This window comes from Cucurbita maxima, unplaced genomic scaffold, assembly GCF_002738345.1.
Source record: "Cucurbita maxima cultivar Rimu unplaced genomic scaffold, Cmax_1.0 Cma_Scf00026, whole genome shotgun sequence".
Lineage (NCBI taxonomy): Eukaryota > Viridiplantae > Streptophyta > Magnoliopsida > Cucurbitales > Cucurbitaceae > Cucurbita > Cucurbita maxima.
Genome location: NW_019272042.1, coordinates 890,614 through 915,711, shown reverse-complemented (window position 1 = coordinate 915,711; position 25,098 = coordinate 890,614). Strand labels below are relative to the sequence as shown.

The 25,098-nt window shown below is 34.7% G+C and overlaps 6 protein-coding genes and 1 non-coding gene across 8 annotated transcripts; 3 read left to right on the top strand and 4 right to left on the bottom strand.

Moving 5' to 3' along the window:
• Nucleotides 1-3,011: 3,011 nt before the first annotated feature.
• On the top strand, nt 3,012-4,625 carry LOC111498878 (serine/threonine-protein kinase BLUS1-like). The gene has a single exon (XM_023150232.1). The coding sequence runs from the start codon at nt 3,012-3,014 to the stop codon at nt 4,623-4,625; it is 1,614 nt and encodes a 537-aa protein (XP_023006000.1).
• Nucleotides 4,626-5,012: 387 nt separating this feature from the next.
• On the top strand, nt 5,013-5,083 carry TRNAG-GCC. The gene has a single exon. It is a non-coding gene; the product is annotated as a tRNA-Gly (tRNA).
• A 2,209-nt stretch (nt 5,084-7,292) lies between these two features.
• On the bottom strand, nt 7,293-8,235 carry LOC111499402 (AT-hook motif nuclear-localized protein 20-like; the record flags this gene model as incomplete). The annotated part of the gene is made up of 1 exon (XM_023150996.1): nt 7,293-8,235. A coding segment is annotated over one exon (837 nt), but the record flags the coding sequence as incomplete, so codon positions are not given.
• Nucleotides 8,236-8,700: 465 nt separating this feature from the next.
• LOC111499369 lies at nt 8,701-11,735 on the bottom strand. 2 transcript variants are annotated; one of them, XM_023150952.1, is made up of 3 exons: nt 11,565-11,735; nt 9,513-11,392; nt 8,701-8,763 (listed from the first exon to the last, which is right to left on the bottom strand). In XM_023150952.1, the coding sequence occupies exon 2, from the start codon at nt 11,280-11,282 to the stop codon at nt 9,678-9,680; it is 1,605 nt and encodes a 534-aa protein (XP_023006720.1). In that variant the 5' UTR covers nt 11,283-11,392; nt 11,565-11,735; the 3' UTR covers nt 8,701-8,763; nt 9,513-9,677. The 2 variants fall into 2 exon arrangements, with proteins under 2 accessions (XP_023006720.1, XP_023006719.1); XM_023150951.1 differs by having other exon boundaries at nt 9,513-11,735.
• A 3,512-nt stretch (nt 11,736-15,247) lies between these two features.
• Nucleotides 15,248-15,891, bottom strand: LOC111499400 (uncharacterized protein At4g14450, chloroplastic-like). The gene has a single exon (XM_023150994.1). The coding sequence runs from the start codon at nt 15,826-15,828 to the stop codon at nt 15,484-15,486; it is 345 nt and encodes a 114-aa protein (XP_023006762.1). The 5' UTR covers nt 15,829-15,891; the 3' UTR covers nt 15,248-15,483.
• A 2,036-nt stretch (nt 15,892-17,927) lies between these two features.
• Nucleotides 17,928-20,517, bottom strand: LOC111499395. Its single transcript, XM_023150990.1, has 5 exons — nt 20,310-20,517; nt 18,823-18,937; nt 18,647-18,736; nt 18,444-18,542; nt 17,928-18,355 (listed from the first exon to the last, which is right to left on the bottom strand). Exons 1-5 carry the CDS (start codon nt 20,375-20,377, stop codon nt 18,254-18,256), a joined length of 474 nt encoding a protein of 157 aa, XP_023006758.1. The 5' UTR covers nt 20,378-20,517; the 3' UTR covers nt 17,928-18,253.
• A 2,647-nt stretch (nt 20,518-23,164) lies between these two features.
• Nucleotides 23,165-24,866, top strand: LOC111499389. Its single transcript, XM_023150982.1, has 5 exons — nt 23,165-23,496; nt 23,855-23,969; nt 24,045-24,134; nt 24,226-24,324; nt 24,521-24,866. The coding sequence occupies exons 1-5, from the start codon at nt 23,195-23,197 to the stop codon at nt 24,620-24,622; spliced, it is 708 nt and encodes a 235-aa protein (XP_023006750.1). The 5' UTR covers nt 23,165-23,194; the 3' UTR covers nt 24,623-24,866.
• Nucleotides 24,867-25,098: the final 232 nt, after the last annotated feature.

The window sequence follows — 25,098 nt, the reverse complement described above, 5'->3', positions numbered from 1 at the left end:
TTTTTTTTTTTTTTTTTTTTTTTTAATTCCACAATTAGTAGTTGACATTTCAATTTTCTATTTATTTGATAATTTTTTTTAAAAAAATGTGTAATAAACTTTTAATTGCTTAAATTCAATATTTATTTAAATAAAATTTTTAATTTTTAATTTTCTGTACCATAAATCTACAAATAATAATAATAATAATAATTTTATATTTAATATATCTATCATATATTCAACCTTTTTCTTACAACAAAATAATTTTAGGGTTTTTTTTAGATATTTTAAAAAAAATAAATATATGAAAACTTTATTAAATGTTCAAACAACTTATTAAACACATAATTTAATTGGAAGATTTTAAACTTATTAAACATTTTTTATAATTTATAAATTAAATAAATACAAATTTTAAAACTAGACTATAATCTTCTAATCTCATTACTAAATTTCATTAATTATTCTTTACATTAAAGTCAATAATTATTGAGATGCATTATATTAGCAACAAATCACATCATTTTAATTATTTCTATGTAATTCCTCACCCCTAAAAAAATATTCATTATATTACACCTTTTAATAAAATAAAAAATACTCAAATATTAGTTATGAACCGAACATGTCATTAAATATAAGGTATTCAAACCCATGTTAATTATTACATTAAAAAAATTAATTTTGATATAATATAATTTGAGAAAAATTAAAGAGATTAGGTCAATGGAAATAGACGAAGTTCGTGAGTTAAGAAAGAAAAAGATGTCGCATCTAAATAATTGATTTTGTTCCTTAACCCTTTTGATAATGCCTCATCAACCTCCAATTAATTAATAAATTTCCCCGCCCCACTTCTCTACCTTATACAACATTTATAATTATCTTATCTTTATAAAGTTATACACGGGTGTCTGAAATTTCGAGTTGGTTGAGTTAGTGACTCGAACAATTCAAATAGACTTTGCAATTCAACCTAATACAACTTCTATTTACGAGTCTAGTTCAACAGTACCCATAAACTTGTATGCTTTTGAGATAAGGCGAAAATGAAAGAAACCGAATTTTTGTCGATATTTATAAACAACGTCATATAATACTTAACAATAAGTGTCGTACGTATTAATATACTCGTGGAATTAAAAGGTTGAACATGATCATACTTTATTATATATAAATATAATGTTTAGGTGGCAACCAAAGAAGCATTGACACATAGGATTGGGATTGAATAATTGGATGCCAACTCAGATAATATATAATTAAATTTTTTTACTTTTAAATTCGTATATTTCTAAACTTAATTTTCAATTTTAGAGTTTCATTAAAATTTATTTTTTAATTTATTTTTTTAATATATTAGGATGAGACAAAAGAAAAATTAAAATTCTAATTTTTTTTTTAGGGAATTTTAAAAGGTGAAAGAATAATTTATTTTTTAAAAATATTATTATTATTGGAGTGGTTGATTGAATTGGTTGAATAGAGTGGCAATAAAGGCAAAGTGGGCCATGATGGGCCCATTATTTGGGCTTCTCTAAGGCCTTTATGAGAATTAATTTCCATCCAAATCCCCACGGACGTTTCAGCCCCGTCATTAAATGCCAGTAGTGTCGCCCGTACCGGATCATTTGGACTTATTTACAGCTGGATTTTTCTTTTCTTTTTGGAGGTTTGAGATATATTTTTTTAACATTGGTTAGAGCAACTCTTGTATAGAGTATATATAGTGGACAACAAAATAATTGTTTGGTCAAATATTTATTAATTATTTGATTAGGAGAGGATTATTAAGGTAATAAAACAAAATAAATTATTAATTTAATAACTAAAATGAATAATTACCTTAATTTGGGATCAACATTGTTTCGTTCATTAACAAAATAATTTCGTGCCCATTTGAGTATAATTCAATAAACCTTTTGTGATACCCGAGTCAATGAGAGATATATGAATGAACCGAGACTATATCCAAATGTGAGTGATTTAAAAAATAGGATGACTAATAAAGGTTTACACGAAATGAAAGTTATTCTCTAATACCAACAATGTGCACGTTTTCTTTTGAAGACTTGTGGTTAAGCATGCTCTAATGGGAGAAATTTTGTGTTGGGTGATCCAGGGAAATTTGTGAGTTTTGTGAGAATAGTTTTCACTTTTAGAAGTGAGGAGTAGGTAATGTGACTATGTCGTGTTGCAAGAGATGCAAGAAAATGTCGGGGTTATCAGATGCTGAATCCTGACATAAATCCTAGGTATGAGCCATTGCACCCTTGATCGAATTCTGATCTAAATCCTAGGTAGTTGGGGCTATCAAGTGCCGAATTCGAATCTAAATTGTGAGATCCCACATCTATTTGGGATGAGAACAAATCATTACAACCTTGACCGAATCCTGATCTAAATTGTGAAATCCATATCGGTTGGGAGGAGAACGAAGCATTCTTTATCAAAGTTGGAAACCTCTCCCTAGCCGACACATTTTAAAAGAAAGAGAAAACGCCCAAAGAGAACAATATTTACGAGTAGTGAACTTGAGTTGTTACATAAATCTTTGGTATGAGTCATCACACCCTTGACCGAATCCTAATCTAAATTCTGAGTATGAGTCATTACACCAATGACATGACCGGAGAACTCTACTGATGTTTTAGAGTTAATAGTCATTATACCCTTGACTGATAGTCAATGAACTCTAGTGACCCTTTTAGAGCTATTTTTCAAATTTCAATAACGAAATTGAAATCATAATTCACCAAAAAAAAAAAAAAAAAATCAACATTTAAAAATAGATCGTTAGCCTCGTAATACAGTCATTATTCAGTTATTAAAACCGTTAAGTAACTACATGAAACCACTTAACTACCTAACAAGAAAAACCGTTACAAAACGAAATATTCAGTCAAAGTCAGTCAAAGACTCAGTCAAAATAACGATACTCGGATTCCCTATAAATACTTCCCTCATCTCCCATCTCTTACACATCACCATTCAACAGAAACAAGAAAGCCTTTAACCCGTCATCAACAATGGACCGCCGTCAAATTCAAGATCAAGAAACCTCCGCCGCCAAGGGAACTCATTTCAAGTTCCCAAAAGTCGCCGACGAGTACGAAATCCAATCACAAATCGGCGCCAGCGACCACAGCACAGTCTACAAAGCAATATGCAAATCAGCAGACTCAACAATGATCGTCGCCATAAAAATCATTGATAGCAACGTCGAAATTGACCCAACTGCAATTACGAACATCAACACAAATCTCTCCTTCATCAACCACCCACATATCCTCAGCCCTCATTGTTGCTTCATCGCCAACGACGGCTGCCTATGGATCGTAATGCCATTCATCCACGCCGGACCTCTACAAGCCATAATCTCCCAGCGATTCCGAACCGGCTTACCGGATCAATTCATGTCAATTCTTATCAACCAACTCCTCCGTGCATTGGTTTTTCTTCACGAAAAAGGGTTGGTTCATAAATCCGTGAAAGCAAGCAATATCTTTTTTGATACTCATGGGTGCGTATTGCTATCAGATTTGGACGTTTCAAAGGATATGAACAAAGATTGTTCATCGGTGCCGTATTGGGTTCCACCGGAGGAGGATTATAGTTCCAAATCAGATGTTTGGTCGGTGGGGATTTTGGCTATGGAAATTGCATATGGGTGTCCTCCAATTTATGATCAAAAGGTAATCAAAGCCCAATTCTCCAAGATTTCTAGACGATTTCCTTATGATTTGAATTTGGATACTCGATCAGGGAAGAGCGTTGTTCCAAGGAAATTTGGTGATACATTGAAGCATTTTGTGGGTTCTTGTTTAGCTAAAGATCCATTTGCAAGAGTTTCGGCATTGAGTTTATTGGATCATCCATTCGTGAAGAAAGGGGAAAATTCAAATTTTTTGTTCAAGAGTATTGCTAAAGGAATGGTGGGAATTGGGGAAATGTTTGAGCAAGATAAGGATAGAATCATTGATTTGATGAAGAACGAGGTGCAATTGGGTGAGAGTAGTCAAGGTGGTGGTGGTGGGAAGGTTTTGAGGATTACGGGATGGGATTATAATAATTTCTTGTTTGAATTGGAGCCTGATGAGGAATCGTTTGGGAAAAGGGTTAGATTTCGTGGGGAGACGGTGTTTTCTTATAAAGAACAAGAACAATGTAATAAATTTGATATGAAATCTCTGATGCATGGTGGGAGTGATGAGAAGAAGGAGGTTGATCAAGCTATGGATAGTGAAACGTTGGCCACATTGTTGTCTTCGTTGCTTGATAATATTGATACACAAAAGGAAATGGTTAGTATGTTGATGAACCATTGTGGTTTTATGCATGATAAGGATTTGGAAATGGTTAAGCAAATTAAGAGATTGGAGGATGAGTTGGCTGCTGAGAAAGAAAAAAGCTTTCAATTAGAGCTCAATTTTGAGCTTTTGAAGCTTAAACTTCCCGATTCTGATGAGGAACAAGAACAAGAAGAGTACGAACCTGAACCTGAACCAGAACCAGAACCAGAACAACAACCAGAACAAGAAGAAGGACCAAGAGAACGAGAACGAGAACCAGAACCAGAAGGAGGAGACGAAGGAGGAGAAAAAGAAGAAGATGTTCAAGCATTGATGCAATTGTTTGGATGATAGTCGAATTAAATTAATCAAGTTTGCGGCTTCTTAGGTCATAATGCTCACTTTTCCTTTTGGTACGTATAGTAAAGATAGAGTAGGGGCTTATTTGGGTCTCGTTAACGAGAACTTTTGGATGTATATTCAAAATTTTACATAAACCCTAATATAGTACTAGTTAGATACATGTTCGAGTTACTTTTATGGTTTTTCTTTTTCTTTTACTTGTAAGAAATCAACTCTAGTTACGAGTTAGATTGGTTTAGGTCTTATCGATGAGAACTCAAAAATTCATAAAAACCCTAATAATATAGTACTAGTTAGATACATGACCGATTTTGCATCCTTATTCTTTAAATATAATTTGATTAAAATTTTATTTTATTCTTCATCACCCAATAAGCACCAGTGGTCTAGTGGTAGAATAGTACCCTGCCACGGTACAGACCCGGGTTCGATTCCCGGCTGGTGCAATTTCTTTTAGATTATTACATTTAATTTTAATTTTTTTTTTTATTTCCGGTGGGACAATTTTTAAGGAAAAAGACAAAATAGACCGTGTTTGACGCAGGGGTAAAGAAGACCGACAAAATAGTAAGGAAACCATTTTCGAGACACGTGTCGGTTGTAATGTCCACGTTAGTCCACATCCGATGTGGGCCCAACAATCCCACCATGGCCTTCTTTGTCTCTTCTCTAAGCGGCGGCAACTTGTTTAATTATTAAATTATAAAATAGGACGAACTTCGATTTTTTTTTTTTTTTTTTTTAATTATATCATTATAGGTGACAAATTACAAATTTAATTCTTTTAACTTTAAATTGTGTCTAATGCGTTTAGGCAATAGTTAAGGCAACCGTTTTTATTAGGGTAGAAGACTATAAGTTCATGGACTTTCATTATCGTGTTCATTAATCTATATACTTAGAAGAACTGAATCGTTCTATTCTAATATTTTCACATAGGTATGAATATTGTCAAACCGAACTAAAGAAGTAGGACGAGTTAGATGGTATAGCGGCATTGTGTAGAGTTTATAACTTAATGAGAACACCAACCACATTCTAGGGCTTACTTTCCTTTGCTTTGAATTAACCCATCTTCTATAGCTTTCTTTGTCTTCGTCGGAACTCTTGGTGAGAGTGTAACAACCCAGTTCACTATTTGTATATATTGTTCATTTTGATCTCTTATATATTGTCTCAGTCTCACTATTTTAGAGAAAGGTTTCTACTGTATTATAAGAAATATTTCATTTATCTTTCAAATTCATATATATTTGAAGTTGGTTTAGATCTGAAGTAGAAAACTGTGGTTAAGACGGTGTCCCAACCATGACAAAAAGCTCCTCGTTTCCCACTCGAAATGAGTTTAAAAGGGGTAAATTGTGATGGGTGCATTCAATAATAAAAATGCATATGAGGGTTTGGTGGATTCTCTTTCTTTCCCAATTTCATAATTATTCAAAAGGGAAATCAATGGCTTTGGACATCAAAAAGAAGAACAATCCAAATACAACTTAATTCTAACTTCGTAAATTCACTAAACAAACAAATAATTCATAATCATTTCCAATTCATCTAGTTGTGTTTTCCATGTGAATGGCCCCATTTCTATCCTTTAATCTTTGACGAAGGTAAGAATTTGTAACCGCTCAAGTTTATTGCTAATAGATATTATTGGTTTTTACTTCGTTATTATTATCGTCAGCCTCACGTTTTAAAATACGTCTATTAAAGAGAGCTTCCTACATACTTTTAATAAAGAATGTTTTTTTTCCCTCTTCAACCGATGTGGGATCTCGCAATTCACCCTCTTGGGACCGAGCGTCCTCGCTGTACACTGGCCGGTGTCTGGGTCTAATACTATTTCTAACGACCTAGGCACGCTGCTAGCAGATATTATCCGTTTTGATCCATTACATATCGTCGTTAGCTTCATAGTTTTAAAATGCATTTAACAGGGGAAATGTTTTCACACCCTTGTAAGAAATGTCATTCCCCTTTCCAACTCATGTACACCGAATAATGTTGAGATAGAAGTCAAATAATCTATGAATTTGTCCTAAAAGCATATAGGACTTTGTTCTTGCTTGTGTTTTTCTTCTTTGAAACGGCAATTGAGGGTCGGTGTCCATTTCGTTGTCACAAGACACCTCAATTATGTGGCTCCACTCTTGAATTGAGTGTCCTATTTTTCTAATTTTGATGAACCCGGACAAAAAAAATTCGAACTTTTTCCTTTCTTTATTTGGGTATGACAAATTCCTAACTTTCTCGTTGAAATTTGAGCTACATTATTTAACCTGTTCAATTGTATTTGATATAACATTTTTTTCCAACCTGATTAAATTTTCGGTAACTTAGATCATCTTTTAATCCAAAAGCTTAAACTGATCGGTTTTAGTAAGTCTTAACTGTACTAATACTTCAATCAATTGTCAGGACTCGTAACACAATAATACGATACTTACTCTCATCCTTGAGTAAGTCAGCCAACAAGAATTGGGTTACTATTGGCACAAACAACGTATGCTCAAGTCTAAGTCCCCTTCCTTAAAAAAAATATTCCTTAAAAATGAATATTACACGGCCACGAGAGTTTTAAAATACATTAGAAAATCTATTTTAAGAAATTAATACTATAAGTTAAATCAAATTATATTTGATTTGATTTTCCTTAAAATATAGTATGATCCAAATCAAATTAAATACAAATGCAATACGATACAATAAAAAAAAATACATTTTTTTTATACAATTATAAACTAAGAACGTACCCATGAAGTTAAGCTGAGCCCAACCAAACCTTATCAATTCCCATTTCATGATCATTATTTGGTGTCATCAAGTCATAAATTGAAGTTGTCGTCCGGGGATACGGCGGCGGAGGCGGCGGCTCCTCCACTTCTCCGCCATCTATAGCGGTCGGAGAAACCTCTGTTTCTTGATAATCATGGTCGTCTTGTAAAGGCAGTCTCTCATAAATTGCATTAGCAAAAGTAGCAGCTATCAAAATGACAGGCCCAGCCGCCAACAAAGGGCCCACCACTGTCCCTCCGACCACCTGCCCTTGACCACCGGCGAGGTACACGGTCAGTCTAGTGGAACAGGGGATGGCTGGACCGGGAAGAAAAGAGCCGCTCAGTGATAGAATATCGAACAGGCCGTGAAGTTGGATCACGGTGGCGGATTGCCGGAGAGTCACGTCGGCAACCGTGCCGTTTCCGCTGAGAACACAAACCCCACGTTGTCGGCGGCTGGAGAGTTGGTTTATGCTGTCGGCCACGTCGGCTCCTCCGGCGATCTCGATCACGTGCGTGCGAAGCGCGTGAGGACTGTCGCGCGTGACGATGATTGGGGGTTTTGGTTTGTTTTTCGCTCCCGGTGGCCGCCCTCTCGTTCGGCGGTTCCCAACCAGCACGCTACCTTCCTTCAGCTCGTCTTCATTGTTGTCGTGCTCTCTTCCGCAGCCGCCGACGGTGGTAGAAACCGGGTCGGTGGCCGGAAAGCACACCCGACTAGCCCACCACGGATTAGAATTAGCCAGATTAGCGGAAAATTTTAAAACACTGAGAAAAACCGAAAATTTGAAGGGAAAAAAGGCATTTAAATTGGGAAATGAATGGAAATATGACGTTATTTATACACACAATTTTGTACCCAAGTGTGACGTTCCTTCCATAATTTTATAATATAATTGTCTCTTAATAATCATCGTTTATTCGTCTAAAAATTTATTTTTATATGAATTCAAAATATTTAGTTGGATAAGACATTATAGATCTCATATTTTATTTGTTATTATAAAGTTCTTTTTGTCATGTTACGTATTGTTGTTAGCCTCACGATTTTAAAACGTGTTTACTAGAGAAAAGTCTCTTTACCCTTCTTTCTGCTAAAAAAATGAACGGAGGGGTTCCTGTAAATCTTATGAATATTATTAACCTTTTACTTGTTTGATTATATTGCAGAAGATAATCATAGAAATATTGTTTACTTTAGCCCGTTACATATCATCGTCATCTTCAAGGACGATGGTTAACCGTCGATCTGTTCAATGAACAGATGAGGAGAGCACCATTTTTCTATCTTCATTTGAAGGATTCAGCTCAGCTTAATTACTTGGGGCAGAAAAACAGTGGTTTTCCACCTGAAATGAAAACTTTCCTGCTGATTAATACATAATTTTGTACAGGTTCAAGTTCAAGACACAACAAAAAGCACTCCACAAGAACACCAAGCAATGTAATGTTAGGATCGTTTATAAACTGGAATGACAGCATATGATGGTTTGAGGCCTCGTGGAGCTTGTTTGGAATAACGTGAGATCCCTCTCCCTAGCAGACACGTTTTAAAAACCTTGAGGGGAAGCTCGAAAAGGGAACCCTAAAGAAAACAATATCTAGTAGTGGTGGGCTTGGACTGTTACAAATAGTATCCGAGCTAGATACCAGGTGATGTGCTAGCGAGGAAGTTGAGCCCCAAACGAGGGTAGACACGAGACGGTGTGCCAACAAGAACGCTGGACCCTGAAGTAAGGTGGATTGGGAGATCCCACGTTGATTGGAGAAGGGAACAAGTGCCAGCAAAGGTGCTGGTCCCAAAGGGCAATGGATTGTGAGATCCCACATCCATAGAGGACGCGTTTTAAAAACTTTGAGGGGAAGCCCGAACGGGAAAGCCTAAAGAAGACAATATCTATTAGCAGTGGGCTTAGGTTGTGACAAATAACTTCTCTAACGTTTTAGAACACTTTTTTAAACACTTAAAAAGTCATTTCAAACAGGTCTTTTTACTACACATCGAGCGTGAAGAACAATGAAAAATAGCAATGTTTTGAAATTATATATTTCATTTCATGAAGGATGCAAATGAATAATGTGGATTGAACTTTCATACCTCTCAAAAGCAAGCATACCGAATCAAAGTGCCCCATCAATCATGCCTTTCTGTGTTCTAAAGCTGCTCAGTATTCACAATTCTATTGAACAATCACTGCTCTAAATGCACTGTATAGTAAGGAAGAAAAAAAAACAAATATAGACCCCTGTACCGTCGTCGTCGTCAAGTAAGATACGACGCTTTACATTGCAACTGCCACTCCATACAATCTTCAAAGTCGAAACTACTCGCACAATCAAGCAATGCATTTTGCTGATGCTCGTAGCGACATATGTAATTCAATCCAACAAGAAGCTCACATATGGCTTCCTCGGTCTTCTTTCGATCGGCAAAGTACAAAGTTTGGATCAGCAAGACATTCGTTCGAGTCATGATCTGATGTTGTTCAAAATTACGCTCGGTTTGCCATCGAATCATGTTGTGTGCCAACGGAGCGAGCCAGCTCAAGATCCCATCGAGTGTCTCCTTCCAATCATGGGCAAGAGGAGCATCATATATAGCCATGTTCTTAACATAAGACTTCAAATGCGTTTTCATGGATGATCTTAAACTTGTTGGTAGCATCTCATACAAATCGTCCCGAGCTTCGTCGCCAACTAAATGAGGATAACGAAGCAATTTCTCTATAACAATGATGATATTTGCATAATGTAAAGCAAGAGCCGAGCCTCCGACAGTCGAAACCGCTGCATAGACCGATAATAATCTACTCTTGAACCCGAAGTTTCCTCCATTGTTTGCTTGTCTTAAATCCACTCCGAATGGAACAGAGAACTGCACCTGACTGGAGCCACTGTTCCTAATGCTACGACCCGAGCGTTGGCAGCTTGGATCGTCGTGGTCGACATAACTATCCTCATCACCAGAACTACTTAAACTAAGGCAATCCATAAGAACCCTCCCGGGATTCGTTCCACAAGGAAAATTGAAGTCATCAAACAATGGAACCTCGCTTCTTTTAGAGCTAACTTGAGATTTGAAACTCGACCCGCGTCTCGCTCCATGGCCTCTCTCAATGAACACACGTTTCGATTCCATCGACTCTGCATCGATCCGAACATGATGAATCCTCGCATAAACCGTACAAACAGTTCTTACAAGCAATTCAACAACCTTATCAAACGTTTGATTCCATAAAGAAATCTCCTTCAAATGCCCCACGTCCTGTTTTTGCCATAAGAGTTTCTGTTCATAAGCTTTTCTAGTTTGTTCATGCTGATTGTTCTGAAACTTCTTAGCAGCCTGTTCTAATTCATTCAAAACCTCCATTTCAGTGTACAAATTCGCTGTAACATTCACAAACCTCTCCATTTTCCTCATCATTCCCTCCATATCCTTAACCAAAAACCCCAATTCCTTCACATTTATAGCTCCATTAATGATATCCAAATACACATGTTTAAACCCTTGTAGCGCAGGTTGTGAACACTTCCTACCAAGCCTAGATACCACATTAGCCACTCGGTTCAAATCCTCAAGCTTCTCAAGAACCACAAGCTCAAGAAGATGAACATCATCAGAAGAGACAAGGTTTTTAACACCATCGGAGCTCAAGATCTCGTTCTTGAGCTTAGAAATGGCAGAATCAGACAGAGATTTATGAAGGTAAATCGTTTTGGACATTATATTAGCAACTTCAAAAGATAGAATACCGATTGTTTGCTTATTATTGCCATTGTTCTTGTTCTTAGAAGGCTCGAGGAGGGCTTGTTTGAGATTAGCGCTAACCTGGTTACCCATTTTGACAATCCAAGGCTCTGCAACCATTGCTCCTCTTCAAGATCTGGGTATCAATGAAAACCCAGAAGAAATCGACCCACCAAGAGTAATCTTCAAAAGCTCGAAGAAATTAAGCTGAACCCAAGTGACCTGAAAATCTGAAGAACAACAAATTAGAACAATCGAACAGTTGGGAAGTGGAAAATAACTCATGGGGTCGCATTAATTCTGAGCTCGAAGGGCGGCGCGGAGCTCCTCATTGAGAAAACAAAGCAAAACCCAGCTGTGTGTGATTGTTTTTGTTGTGAATTTTAGCGATTCGGTTCGTACTTTTGACTTCTTTTTTGAAAATTCTTGCAATTTGCGGATTTGAAAAGGAAAAACAGAGGATTTGTAGATCACTTGCGCCCCTTTCCTTTTAAACTGATAACATTATCGTATTTTTATTTCATCCATTTCTCAAAGTTTATTGATGACTTGGATGATTGTTTGCGTAAAGATGCGTACTTTTTCTTTTTTGAACCATGAATCTTTATATCTTTATGACTTTGATTAACGAGCAGTTAACCAGTGAATGATCTTGTTCAACTATTCCAACCATTTCCACTTTTTAAAGTTTTAATTCATTGCAAGCTTCGAGAGTAGTAGACACAATTTTTGTAACGACCCATGTCCATGATTTGAATTATTTTTCAATGTGAGGGACCGTGCTAATCTTCTCCAGACATTCCAATTTTGTCGAATGTCTCATACCATTTATAACAATCCATACCCAAGATTTGAAATTTAGACTTAATGTTTGATGCCTCAACATTCTCTCAGACAAGATTCCTTTCCCTACTTCTTGCTTTTTAAGAGTGAAGATTATCCCCGCAAACTTACACTAGTTCTTCAACATGTTAGAACTTTCTAATTTTTTTTCCTTTATATTTTATTTAATTTTGTTTGCCTTTTGATCAAATAATATGGAACCCAAAACGGAAAATAATTATAAAATTAAAAAAAAAATCTAATATGTCAAAGGCTTTGATTGGAATTTATATTAACTATTGACTCAAAAAAAAAAAAAATAATAATAATAGTAAGGGAGAGAAATTTGGTCAAAAGTGGAGAAAATTTAGTGGGATTAGGTATTTTTGTTGGACATAAATATATATTTTTTTCGGGGCAAAATAGCAACCAAAATAGTGACAAAAAGAAAGTGGGTCAATAGTAACAGTAAAAGGGACGAATGAAACATTTTTTTTATACGAGTATGAAAACCTCTATGTAATAGATGTGTTTTAAAACCATGAGGTTGATAGCAATACGTAGTAGGTCAAAGCAAACAATATCTATTAGCGATAGACTTAATCCATTACATTGCACTACTAAAATGTTCGGATAAACAGATAAACAACTAAAAAATTAGAAGAAAAATTATGTAGAAAACTCGAGAAAAGGGCAAATTGGTAATAAAAGTGGGTTTGCAAGCATGCAATTGAATGCAAAGAGTTTGAAGCAAAAGCATCATTATTGAAATGGGTGTCCCTTTAGAGAAAGAGGAAAGGGACCAAACAAACTTCTTTTTCATCTTCAGCCTTTCAATTTTGGTGTCTCTCCTTTTGTTTTCCCATTATGATTGATTTTATAATATGATATTATTGCGTCAAAATCAATATCGGAATAACGTATTCCCCATCTCGACCATTAAAGTTATATTTAAAGGTAGATGTAACGTTTGAGTATGAAATCATATCTGGAGGATATGTTGATTAAAAAATGTTCAATGGCTCAATCGTTAGAATTTCAAAGTTAAACGTTTTTTTTTTTTCTCTCTTACTTTCTAGGAATTGTAGTAAAAAACAATCGAGTGAAGACAAAACATGCTAGAAAAACTTATGTTGACTTGTTGGGTTATGTCGTAGCAGAATGTTGGAGCTACTAAGAGCTGAATTCAAAATCTAAATCTCAGTCGAGATCATGGACATGAAGCGTTACATTATTCCTATATGCTAATCATTTGATTTTTACTAATAATGTACTAAAATAATAAGATATTTTAATTAAATTATTATCATCAAATATATTATTCTCAATCATACATGTGTTAGTTCGTGATTGGTTGTTCGTGTAAATACAAAAAAATATAAACAAATTCAACTTTAAGACGACAAGTAATCAAAATTTTCAATTTGCTTCAACTTCATGGATTTGTCCAAACCTAATTTATTTTAATTTAATTATATAAAAAATTAGGATTTGGTTAAACTAATCCATATTTAAACATTTTAGGTTCACCTAATAAAAGAAAATAAATAATATTTATATGAATCTTTTATATTAATTTCATATTTTAATTAATCGAGAGTAAAAACTGCCACAGTTTTTTAAACAAGCAACGATTCTTCAAGTTTAGTATGTGATTCGATGGAACGGAAAACGTTTAGGGCTCGTATGGATAGAACCCGAACGTAAAAAATGGATTATTTTAGGAAGCAAGGAAGGTTGTGTTTGGAGAATATATGGGCAACAATTTGGATCTCAATAGTTTGTAGTTTGGGGGAATATGTTTACAACTTACAAGTTGTGATTTTGTGTTTGTAGCTTTCTCCTTGGTATCAACCACTTTTAATGAAATAGCATAAACTTTGAAAATTTGCACTAACTCGACGAACTCAACCCGACTCATACCTATGGTTCATTTCAAATCTTGTTATGTTCTTTATATCATCATCTAAATAATGAGCAGATCGTGTCATTTATCCAAATTTTATCTAATAGAGTGTTCTGTCACTTATCAACATTATAAGAGTTTGTGGGTTGAGTTGATACATTTGTTAAGCTCAACTTAGTTATTTGGGTTGTAATTTTTTCAACTCGAGTAATTATTATTAGATAATGAACTCAATGAGCCCAACCCGAACGAACTGTAGAATATTTAAACTGAGTTGAATAAGTTTATTTCTGGGGTTGTTTAACTCAAAACAAATTAATTTTATTTATTTGAACTCGACTCAGTTCAAATAAATTGATAATTCAACATAAAATTTACGGATTAAATTGAGTTGATCGAGGTTGGTATAAGTTTTATGAAAGGTGGAGGAAGGAGGGGAGGTTTCTATGAAGAAAATATGGGCCAAACAATACATTGTCCAAATTGTGACATCTTAAGGGGCCGTTTTACTTTAAAAGCTGAAAATAAAATTATGAATATTTATGATGTTCTTTAGTTTAAAATTAAAAAGAAAATTAAGAGAATAATTATTGTTTTTGTTTGTATTCCTATCAATATCTAAATAGTTTGTGTTTGGGCACCACATTAGATCATTGAGTCACACTTCGACACTGTCGAAGTGGGTAGCCAACCCATCTATATCTAATATGTTAAGAATATCATTTTGTACTAGTAGTTATGGGTATGGTGTCACAGTCTTATTCAGAAGAGAATAGGTTATGACTCTATGTGTAGTTTGTTAAAATGAAATACGGGAGTGACATCCATCCTGCTATATGGGTATTGAAAAAGACAAGTATTGTAATGCGATAGAGGAGGACGGTGCATCATCTTATCACACCAAAAAAAGTGTGGATGATAGTCAAGCTAAGATAGAACTAAGATAGTAAGTAACAATGTGTTCGAGACGGTTAGAAACAAGCATAAAAAGGTTGGATAGGACCCGGGCCATATCCTCAAAAGTTAGGGTTCCAATGTGAGTTTCGAGAAGCGACTTTGAATTTAAGTTTTTATAAGTGAAACGTGAAAATTCACCAAACTTGATGTCAATCAGACACCAGACGACTCCTTGACCCCATGGCTTGAGTGAGCTACCTCATTGCACATGCATGTATTGTCGTGCAACAAGTGTCTTGGGATATCTTCCTTTGAAAATGAATTTTTTATGACAATGTGCTTCATCCCATGAGTTGAGATTGATATTCATTTTGTCAATATTGTTGAACTTGGTAGGCAGAAATGGCTCACGGGTCAATTCTTAATAAATGTGTTCGAGCAAGCAATGAAGTCACATACATGCACATCCCAAATTATAAATTTTATACAATATTAATTTATTCGGTCACAATGATTGTGAAATGATTAATGTTGAACGCATTAAAAAGTAATTAATGATATCCCAATCATTCATCATCTTTCCATCTCTCTTCAATCACTTCAATCACTAAAAAAAAAAATAATAATTACAATTTTCATTGGCATTCAAATTTCACAGATCGAAGAGTTTATTAGAACAACAACAAAAAAAAAAATCTAAGCAGGGACGAATCTGGAATCCATAGGGCCGGAATCGTACTGAAAAGGGGCCGCCGGATGCTGCCATTTCTTAAAAACCGGCGGCTTCTCCGGCTCCGATTCTTTATGATTTGAAGAATTGGAGGATCCTTCGCCGGAATTAGGCGCCCAAGTTTGTATTTCTTTGGGTGATGATGGGGAGACGAGCGGGGTCAAGAGAGGGATGGCGACCTTCCAATCGGGGCGGTTGATTTGCAGGGACGCTGGCGCCCGGCTCCGGAAGCAGCCTGGCTGCTGCTGCGGCGGCGGATGGCAGCGAGAGCCACCGGCGGGAGTGGAGATTCGTCTGTGTGAATCAGCCATGAGGAAAGGGAGAGGGGATTTGAGGGTTAAAGGGGAAGAAGAAGATAAGGATGAGGAAGAGGAGGAGAGGTAATTATAAAGTGGGCATCGAGGCATGGGCATGTGGGATGCAATATTTAGTGCTTCACTTCTTTTCAACTTTTGTAACTAATAAGTTTATTTCATATTTTGAGTTTGAAGGAATAAAAAATTGCATCTTTTTTCGTTCAACGTGAACTAATCAAAGATTCGTTCGAATCGTCGATCTTTCCGTTCGAGGGCAGTTTGGCTTTTCTTGCAGGGAGATATTGTTCTTTTTTGTCTCCACTAGCAATATTGTCCTTCTTGAGCTTTCCACTTGCATTCTACCACCAGTATATTTTGTTTTTTTTGGGCTTTCCCTTCAAGGGTTTCCTATCATTGTCCTTTTTGGTCCCTACTAAACGATATTGTCATTTTTTGACTTTCCCTTTTAACGGTTTTCTATCATAGTTCTTTTTTGTTCATGTTAGAAGATATTATCCTTTTTAGGTTTTTGACAGTAGATATGGTTCTTATTGTCCTTTTTTATCCTGGTAGTAAATATTGTTCTTTTTTTTTTAGGCTTTCTCTGTCTTTCTCCGCTCCTTGGGAGGAGATATGTTAATTTCAAGAGCTTTCCCTCATAGTTCTAAAACGCGTCCGTTAGAGAGAGATTTCCACATTCTTATAAAGAATGTTTCGTTTCCCTCCTCAATCGATGTAGAATCTCACATTATTAGACATTCAAAAAGCTGCAACACGAACAACATGATGTATTTATTTATTTATTTATTTATATGGGTTTCTATCATTTTTGAAAAAGATTGTAATAAAGTCCCATGTGGATAATGAGAGTGGAAAAATCTAGAAACAAGGAGATATTCTTAACTTGATGTTTTTGTTTAAAGGAATAAACTGTGGGCATAATAAAACACAAGGGATTCCAATCTTTGCTTTTGACCAATTTTATTTTTTTGGTTGAAAAACTTTATTCAAATTCTCAACAAATACTAAAAATTCAAACAAAAATATTTATTCGTCTTTTTTTATTTCCCCTCCCTTCATAAATATTTATGGAATTTAATAATTAGAGTTGATCCACCTCCTTATATTTAAATGAGTAATAATTAAGTAATAATTGCCATACGAGACAGATTAAACACGTGGCAGACAAGGGTGGCGTGAGAGTATGGCTGTGACAGTGAGGAATCCGACGTGGCATCAAATTGACTTATCGGTAACGACGTTACGTTAGATTTTAACGGACGTGGTCAAACGTGAACCTTTGACAAAGTTGAGATAAGAGTACACGTGTATGGCGGATATTTGTTTGATTGGAACACCACAGGCCTGGAATAAATTTTGTAAAGAAATCCAAAAAAAAGTTAAATATTCCAAATGGTCCTTAATTTTCAAGTGATTTGCAAATTGCTCCTTCGCCCTAATTATAAAACGTAATTTAGATGTCACAACTTAATCACTAATTTAAGTAAATTTTATGAATCGTTTTATTTACATAAATCTACGGCACATATCGAAAGGCCCTCATACGTCACACCCACCCCAAGATTCATACTCGAGAGATATCAAGGATTTTTGGTATTGAGCTCGCTCAAAAGTTCGAACTTGGAACATCTAAACCGATGCATTCACCTCCTACAAGTCCCAAGAACCAAACCATCTCTACCTTAGAAAGTATGACTCTATTCTGACCTAGACGAATTTTCGACCCAACCCAACCTAATCCGACTCATAGTTTGAGTTTCGATTTTGCTCATATTTAGACTTGATTGACTCGATATCTAACCTTGAAAAGAATATTGACTCGTATCGAGTAACATTTCTAACCATCATATCACTATTTCGTCGGTAGTAGGAACACGATTAAAGTTTATGAACTTTTCAAAGACAAATCTGAGCTTCATGAGGATCAGAAACTATTCCTACACTTCAATCTCACAGATAAATGGATGCTAGATTCCTAATGAATGGCAGACATGATAGAAATCAAAATGATTACAGAGATCGTAAATGATGGTTCAATTCAAAAGCATGTTCGTTGATATGAGACTTCCAAGATTATTCAAAATATAGTTAAATGATTCTCCAGAAAAATTATCAACATCCAAAAATATGCACATCAACATATAGTTCTACAAATAAGGTTAATTGAATAAAAGATTCTAATCCTCTGAAAACAGTTTGAATGGAGAAGAACATGTGTCTAAATCCCTTCATATTTGACTGTAATGAACTCCAACAACATTCGACAGTCAATAGAGAACTGAAATTCCTAATGAGTAAATCAATCATCACAAAAAGGATTATTAAATAAGAAGCTTTTCGATCCGAGCCCCAACCCGAGTGAAGGGAATGGAAAGGAATGGTACGATTTCGAGTTAAAGAAATGGCTTGTCTTACATTTCTAGTTCGTTTTGGCTTTGTGTGCCTTCTTCTTCTGTTGCCTCCTCGAAATCGAGTTCTTCGTTCCGATGAAGAAGAGCAATGCACCAGCAAGTGCCACGTGCTGCAAAGCGAAAAAGAAAAACGAAATATATGACGTTTGCAATAACACGAATGAATTGGCTTAGTGCAAACAAATTTGCTCAACTCACCAGTAAGAAATCATTCATTAGTATACTGAATTGGGACTTGTCACGACCATAGTTGAAAAAATCATACAGAATTGGTGTGCTAATTGCCAAGTAAAGAAGCTGCATAAACAAACAAGCTCGGCTGCTATAATGGGAATAAGAACAAACTTAAAGTAACTTGAAGTAATAAAGGCATCAACAAAAGGAGGCAAAGCAAATTCTACCAGGAGATAAGCTCCAATTGGACTCCCAAATACAAAGAGAAGGCCACCAATGCCTTTAAGAGACAAAAACGCAGCAACTAAATGGGAAACCTGTAGAACAAACTCATAATCTGAGTACAAAAGAGAAAATGGTATGAAGGTTCAGCAGTACAATCCACAGAAGAACTGAAACTCACGTCGATAACGGGTAGGTCGAATCCAAATTGAGCGGAGACGTTTCTCCTAAGAGTGTACAACTTCGGAATGAGTTCCTTTGCAGCAGGTCCACCATCAGTGCCAAATTCATTGAACCTAACAATAGACGCCTTATCGAGTTCAACATAAACACAAACTTGAAAGTTCGATCTTATTCCTCGTGTATTTAACTTAACATGAGGCCGGAGAGCATAGAACCCAGCCTAAGTCATAAGCCAGGAGTTTTGCATAAGCAAGTAAAGAGTACATGTGTTGAGCTACCAAGGAAGTAATAACCCCTAATGAGTTGTACCAAGAAGGTCTACGGTTCGAGTCCGTATAGCCCTATATTTTTGAATAATTGAAAAATATAATTGTTTTCCTAACAAAAAGCGTACATAGCAATTCCAATACTACGCCTACAAACACTCGGCCATCTCTCCTACAAAATGATTAACCGAGTGATAGAAAGCAATACTTACAGGCACATTATAATTTAACAACAAACAAGAACACAACAAAGAAATCCTTCATTTCATTGTACGTTGGACATATTACATTTCCTTTATATTCTAACTTTCATGATAGCCAGAATGATGTTCGACTCGATTAACTTTTTCACACTGAAGAAGACAACCCGGTCCAATCTTCAAATCACAGAGCGTAGAAATAAGCGAAACGTAAATTTATCTAACACAAGTTAAGCAATACTGCACTTGTATTGCCTGAAAGATGAAATTTGAAAACCTTTTCGACCTGTTTTCTTAATTAAGATTGATTCCTAGAAAAGGGTTTAGAAAGTTCCATCTCGTTGAAAACACACACAAAAAGAAAAAGAAATCAAGAACCTAAAACAATCTGATAATTTCCTTCTATCAAACCACTAAGCTTGAAAACAAATTATCACAATGATGCATAATTTAAATGAATCAAATATTAAGAATGACCCAAAAGTGAAGTGGGTCCTCAGGAATCAACTAAAAATACAGCTTCTTAATAATTCATCACAACGCCCAACATTCAAAATCTAATCTCAAGAAGCGATAGCTCAATATCTAGCGAAGAAAAATTGGTGAACTCTCCATTCCTCACTAATACAAAATCTAAGCTCTGTTTATCCCTTAATCCCCTTCCATTTCCGAAAAACCTGCACTCCTGATTTCAAAAAGCACATTCAAACCGTCCACAATGGTAAAGAAAAAGGCGAGATCAACAATCGGAATATGAATCCCATAAAAAGAGCAATAATCTTTACGATTGGAAAACTAATGCGACAAATATCGTCAAACATCAGTGAAAACACAGACAAAGTCACACACTACAGCGCCGATTACAAAACCCCTAAAATCGATCATCAGAAGAACAAATAAACACAGAAATACGATCAAAATTAGCAGATCTACAGTAGAAGACAACAAAAATAATCAGATTGAAAGAACGTAGAGATAATACAGTCCGATCTGAAAATGTAAAGAGAGAGAGATAGTACATTTGCCAGGCGGAGAGGATGAACAGCGAGGCAAAGAGGACCCTTCCAAGGAAAGAGAAGAACCCCATTTTAGAAAGAAAGAGAGAAAACGAAGGGCTAATCTGAACCTTGGCGCTTGTGGGATCGGAAACTCAGAGCTCCGATAAACTCCAACGGGGGCGGAAATTATAGAAGAGAAGCCTAAAATCGTAAAATTAAACGCTCAAACAGTAATGCTAATATATATATATTATTTGTTTATTTATTTGTATTAAATTAGAGTTTCCATAAAATTACCTCCACATATATACTTATTTATATATTCATAACTTTCTTCCTATCTAAAATTACAATTTATTTACATTTTTAACTAATCATTCAAACCCTAATTAGAAGAAGCATAGCTCAATCATACTCGATGCACTCCCTTGAGAGCTCAGCGTCTTCGCTGGCACATTGCCCCAACCCAAGCGCTAGCAGATATTGTCCTCTTTGGACTTTTTCTTTTCGGCTTCTTTTCAAGATTTTTAAAACGCGTTTGCTGGGAGAGATATTTCCACGCTCTTATAAACAATGTTTTGTTTCTCTCTCCAATTGATGTGAGATCTCACATATATAATCAACTCAACACTAGCTATTGTGATCAAACCACTTCAGGATCCCTCGATCTAATTACATTAATCTTCTTCTCGTACTTACTCGATAGTATAAGATTCATGTAAATTCTTTTCTGCATCTAATAAATCTGAGTTTGGACATCAAAATTATTTCAAAACAATCTAATTCAATACTCGATTTGATTACATTGACACGAACACTTAAGAACAACTCACTCAATGTGTGCTATTTAACAATCCAACTTGGCTTCACCTACCCATTGGTCATTATTTTTTTAAATCCTCGAGTGGAATGCAAGTTTTAATTAATTTATTTTATTTAATTAAAGTGGTTGGGGGTAATTGTATTTAATAAATGTTTGAGCTTTTAAAAAAATTTATAATAAATTTTTAAAATTTCAATTTTCTATCAAATAAATTAATAAAATTTAAGAAAATGTTTTAAATATAAATTTTATTTTAAATTTATGAACTTGTTAGATAAGAATACAACGTTTGGGAATAAAATTTATAATTTAATAATAAAAAAAAAAGCGAGTAGATCGTAACTCAACATGTTTGGTCGTATGTCCAATCTGGACTATAACTCGGTTGATTGAGATATATAATCTCAAATTAAAGATTAAATATTCGAATTTTTTATTTTTTATATTTAATAAAATAATAGAAAAAGGAAAAGGAAGTTGTGGAGTTGTGGGTTCTAAAACGACAAGTTCCTGTCGGCTACTCAGATCACGTGCATCACGTGCTTTGTTTTATGGCTGGTCGACATCATTTTTTTAAATGCCTGTTTTTCCAACGTTTTCATTTTATATTATTTTTTTAGATTTGAAATGTTAGAAACTTAGATTTAATCATAAAAAAAAATTATTTTAAAAAATAATATTTTATCGCTTCTTAATAATTAAAAAAATAGGAGTTTTTTCAGCATATTTTGTCTTCACTCATATGCATCGTAGAAAAATTCTTAGGAATTCACCCAATATAAAATTACTCTAAGTAAAACATGTTTAATTATATAAAGTTTTTACGATTGAGTTACCGAAAAGAAAAGTACATCTTGTTAGTATACGTAATAACTTTCATTTATTTTCAATTTTTATTAGTTATCTTATTTTCAGTATCACTATCATTTAGATGTGGTATCAGTTCATTTGTATACCCCTCATTTACTCGGGTGTAACATAAATTATCAAGTCATTTGAAAACCGTTTAATATGTCTTTGAACTTTCAATTACTTAAAGAAATTTGTATCATATTGTGTTTAAACATTTAAATTTTTATATATTTAAATTCTGAACCCTATAAGAGACAAATTTAGAAAGTTTAATGATTATTAGGTAAAAGATCAGATTATCAACTTTAAAAAATGATAATTTTTGTTTTATTTATGAAATCGTACTAGAGTTTACTCACACATTTATGAAAAAAAATAAAAATAAATAAAAAATCGCTATTATCCCAATACAAAATGATAAGAATACCATGAGGTATTTAATCATTAAAAAATAATTTTATATTTAAAAATACAATAGTAAAAATTAATTATAAACCTTTTTTTAATTATTTTAAAATCACTTAATATATTGTTTTTTAAACACAATTTGAATGTAAATGTTTTGTATTACTTTATTATATTACAAAGTAAACGACTACTAATAGCATGAATTAATATTAAATGTGTTGAAGTTCTAAGCCACGATCTAAAAGCATAAACTCTCAATTTTTTAATAAATAAGTAATAGTTAGTTGAAAAAAAAAAAACAAGGAAAATAATGGGCATTAATTAATGTAAATAAAATTAGATCTAAATAAAATAAAAGAAGAAAATGGAAGGAAACAAGCCTTATAGTTTGCCATATTCTTCCCATTATTAATCTTTTAAATTTCCCATTATTCTTAAGCCTATATTGGTAAATTACTATATATTCAATCAATTTTGAATTAAGTTTCAATAATACTCTTAAATTAAAAAACGTTTAAAAAATACTTTTAATTTTCTTTTTAAATATTTTGTTTTGAATGGAAAAAATTAACCTTTTGAATTTGGCCTTCACAGGTTTTAAAGGTATTTTTATTAATTTAAATATTTTAACTTTTAAACTTTTATATTAATTAGTCTAATAAAATTTTTAATTTTCTCCATAATAAATTGGAAAAGTAGCATTAAAAATGAACTTGCCCAATCATACTGCCACGTGGCTGACTTGTTGTAAATTGAACGAATACGATTGGTTGGAGTACGTGGAGGCAAGGGGTAGTCAGCACAGTCAATTTTTGAAGCGAGTATGGATGAATTCTACAGTCGCGCGAGTGAAACTTGTAAGAGATTATTTCGAGCGCCGAGTTTAGATTTAAGAGAGGAGAAGAAGAACCGAAGGCGGCGAAAGGAGAAGTTTTACAGACATCGAGAGAAGAAAGGCTTTCCCTGTTTTTCTCTTTTGAAGTTTCTGTTCTTCTTCTTCTCCTCTTGTTTCGGTTTCGAAATCTCTGTCGGAGTCGGAGCTGTTTTTGTGACGGAAATGGCTTTCGTTTCGTTTGTCGGAAGAGTTCTCTTCGTCTCCGTCTTCGCCCTCTCTGCTTGGCAAGAGTAAGCAACTCAGATCTACTTCATTTTGTTGCTTTTTTTTTTTTTTTTTTATACTATTCTGAGGTTTCTTCACTGGAAATTTGAATTTTCAGATGTAGGGTCACTTTCTAAATGTGTATCGGAAAACCCCTCATTTAGGGTTTTAGTTCATGAACCTTTTCAGTTATGTAATCATGGTAGATTCTGTTGTTTCGTCTTGTTATGAGCTCAGATCTGTGAGTGGAAATGATGGGAGTCTTTCTATTTTGCTTGAACTATGTGTTACTTCTTGGAAACTTTGGACTCCGTTTGTTTCTCTCTGGAATGTTTCTGCAGGGGATGAACCCTTTTGGATCTTGATTTCATTTTTGTTCTTCAGATTCAATGATTTTGGTACCGATGGAGGAGCGGCGGCCAAGTATCTGAAGCCAAAATTCAACGTTTTCTCTCGCAATTTTGAATCTCATACTGGTTTGGATTTCCCCAAAGTTGAGGTGAGGAAATGCTCACGGTGTTTCTCATTGTTTCTCATGGCGAATGTTCTTTAAATTTCCATCCATTTTCAACAGATCCTACATGTTGTGGCTGGTGCCATTGCGCTGAAGGGCCTTGGAAGCCTGCTCTTCATCTTCAACAGCTCCATTGGAGCCTTTCTTCTGGTATGATATGATATCAAATTTTACAAAACCAATATTCATTCGTTTACCAAAGACAATTCAATTTGAATTGTTGAATGTTCTTGCTGGGTAGATCTTGCATCAGGCCATAACTGCACCAATCTTGTACGATTTCTACAACTACGACGTCGAGAAAAAGGAATTCAACCAACTTTTTGTGAAATTCACTCAGGTAATTGAGCTAATGTAGCAAGAATGATGAATCTGATTGCTTAGTGGCCTAACTACAGAAGCTTGAGATCTTAGTTGTATCTTAATACAAGCTAAATAAAGAAAACACGCGATAACTCGGTGAATGTAAAGATACGAAATTGATTTGGGCTAAGATACGGAAGGGATCATAAGGTTGTGTGGTTGATATTATGCAGAATCTGGCATTGTTGGGAGCGTTGCTGTTCTTCATCGGTATGAAGAATTCGTACCCGAGGAAGCAAGTCGTGAGGAAGAATCCGAAGTCGAAAACATCATAGATTATGAAGGAGGGTTATGTTTATCTATTCTGTAGGTCTCTTTTTGGAACTGAACACTCATATGATCATTTCATTTTGTTGTTTTGGAGGCTGTGATATGCTTTGGTTACTCTTCTATGTTCTTGAGGTTGGAGGTTATGTGATTGTAATGAAAGTTCTTTCACATAATTTTGAAGCTTCAATGTGTTTTGTTGTGTGATTGTAATGAATGGGATGGAAATGGGAAGACTTTTCTTTAAGGTAAGGAATAGGGGAGACATTGAAAGCCAAGTTATATACTTAGTTGGTGAGATTGAAATTTTTTTTTGTTGGGCAACTCGAAAATAGAGTTACAACCAACACTATCCTACTACCCTACTTTTTAAAATTATTTTGTCAAGTCTATCGTTAGTAGATATTGTTTGATTTGGCCCGTTACTTATTGCCGTTAATCTCATGGTTTTTAAAATATGGTTGCTAGGGATAGGTTTTCATTC

Coding starts and splice junctions, on each gene's coding strand:
- LOC111499369 (XM_023150951.1), bottom strand. CDS start 11,282: ATGGTTGCAGAGCCTTGGATTGTCAAAATGGGTAACCAGGTTAGCGCT.
- LOC111499389 (XM_023150982.1), top strand. CDS start 23,195: ATGGATGAATTCTACAGTCGCGCGAGTGAAACTTGTAAGAGATTATTT. Junction 24,135..24,225: donor CCATTGGAGCCTTTCTTCTG/GTATGATATGAT, acceptor CTTGCTGGGTAG/ATCTTGCATCAGGCCATAAC. Junction 24,325..24,520: donor TTTTTGTGAAATTCACTCAG/GTAATTGAGCTA, acceptor GATATTATGCAG/AATCTGGCATTGTTGGGAGC.
- LOC111498878 (XM_023150232.1), top strand. CDS start 3,012: ATGGACCGCCGTCAAATTCAAGATCAAGAAACCTCCGCCGCCAAGGGA.
- LOC111499395 (XM_023150990.1), bottom strand. CDS start 20,377: ATGGGGTTCTTCTCTTTCCTTGGAAGGGTCCTCTTTGCCTCGCTGTTC. Junction 18,938..20,309: donor ATCCTCTCCGCCTGGCAAAT/GTACTATCTCTC, acceptor GTCTATTGTTAG/GTTCAATGAATTTGGCACTG. Junction 18,737..18,822: donor TCGACCTACCCGTTATCGAC/GTGAGTTTCAGT, acceptor TTTGTTCTACAG/GTTTCCCATTTAGTTGCTGC.
- LOC111499400 (XM_023150994.1), bottom strand. CDS start 15,828: ATGGCTGATTCACACAGACGAATCTCCACTCCCGCCGGTGGCTCTCGC.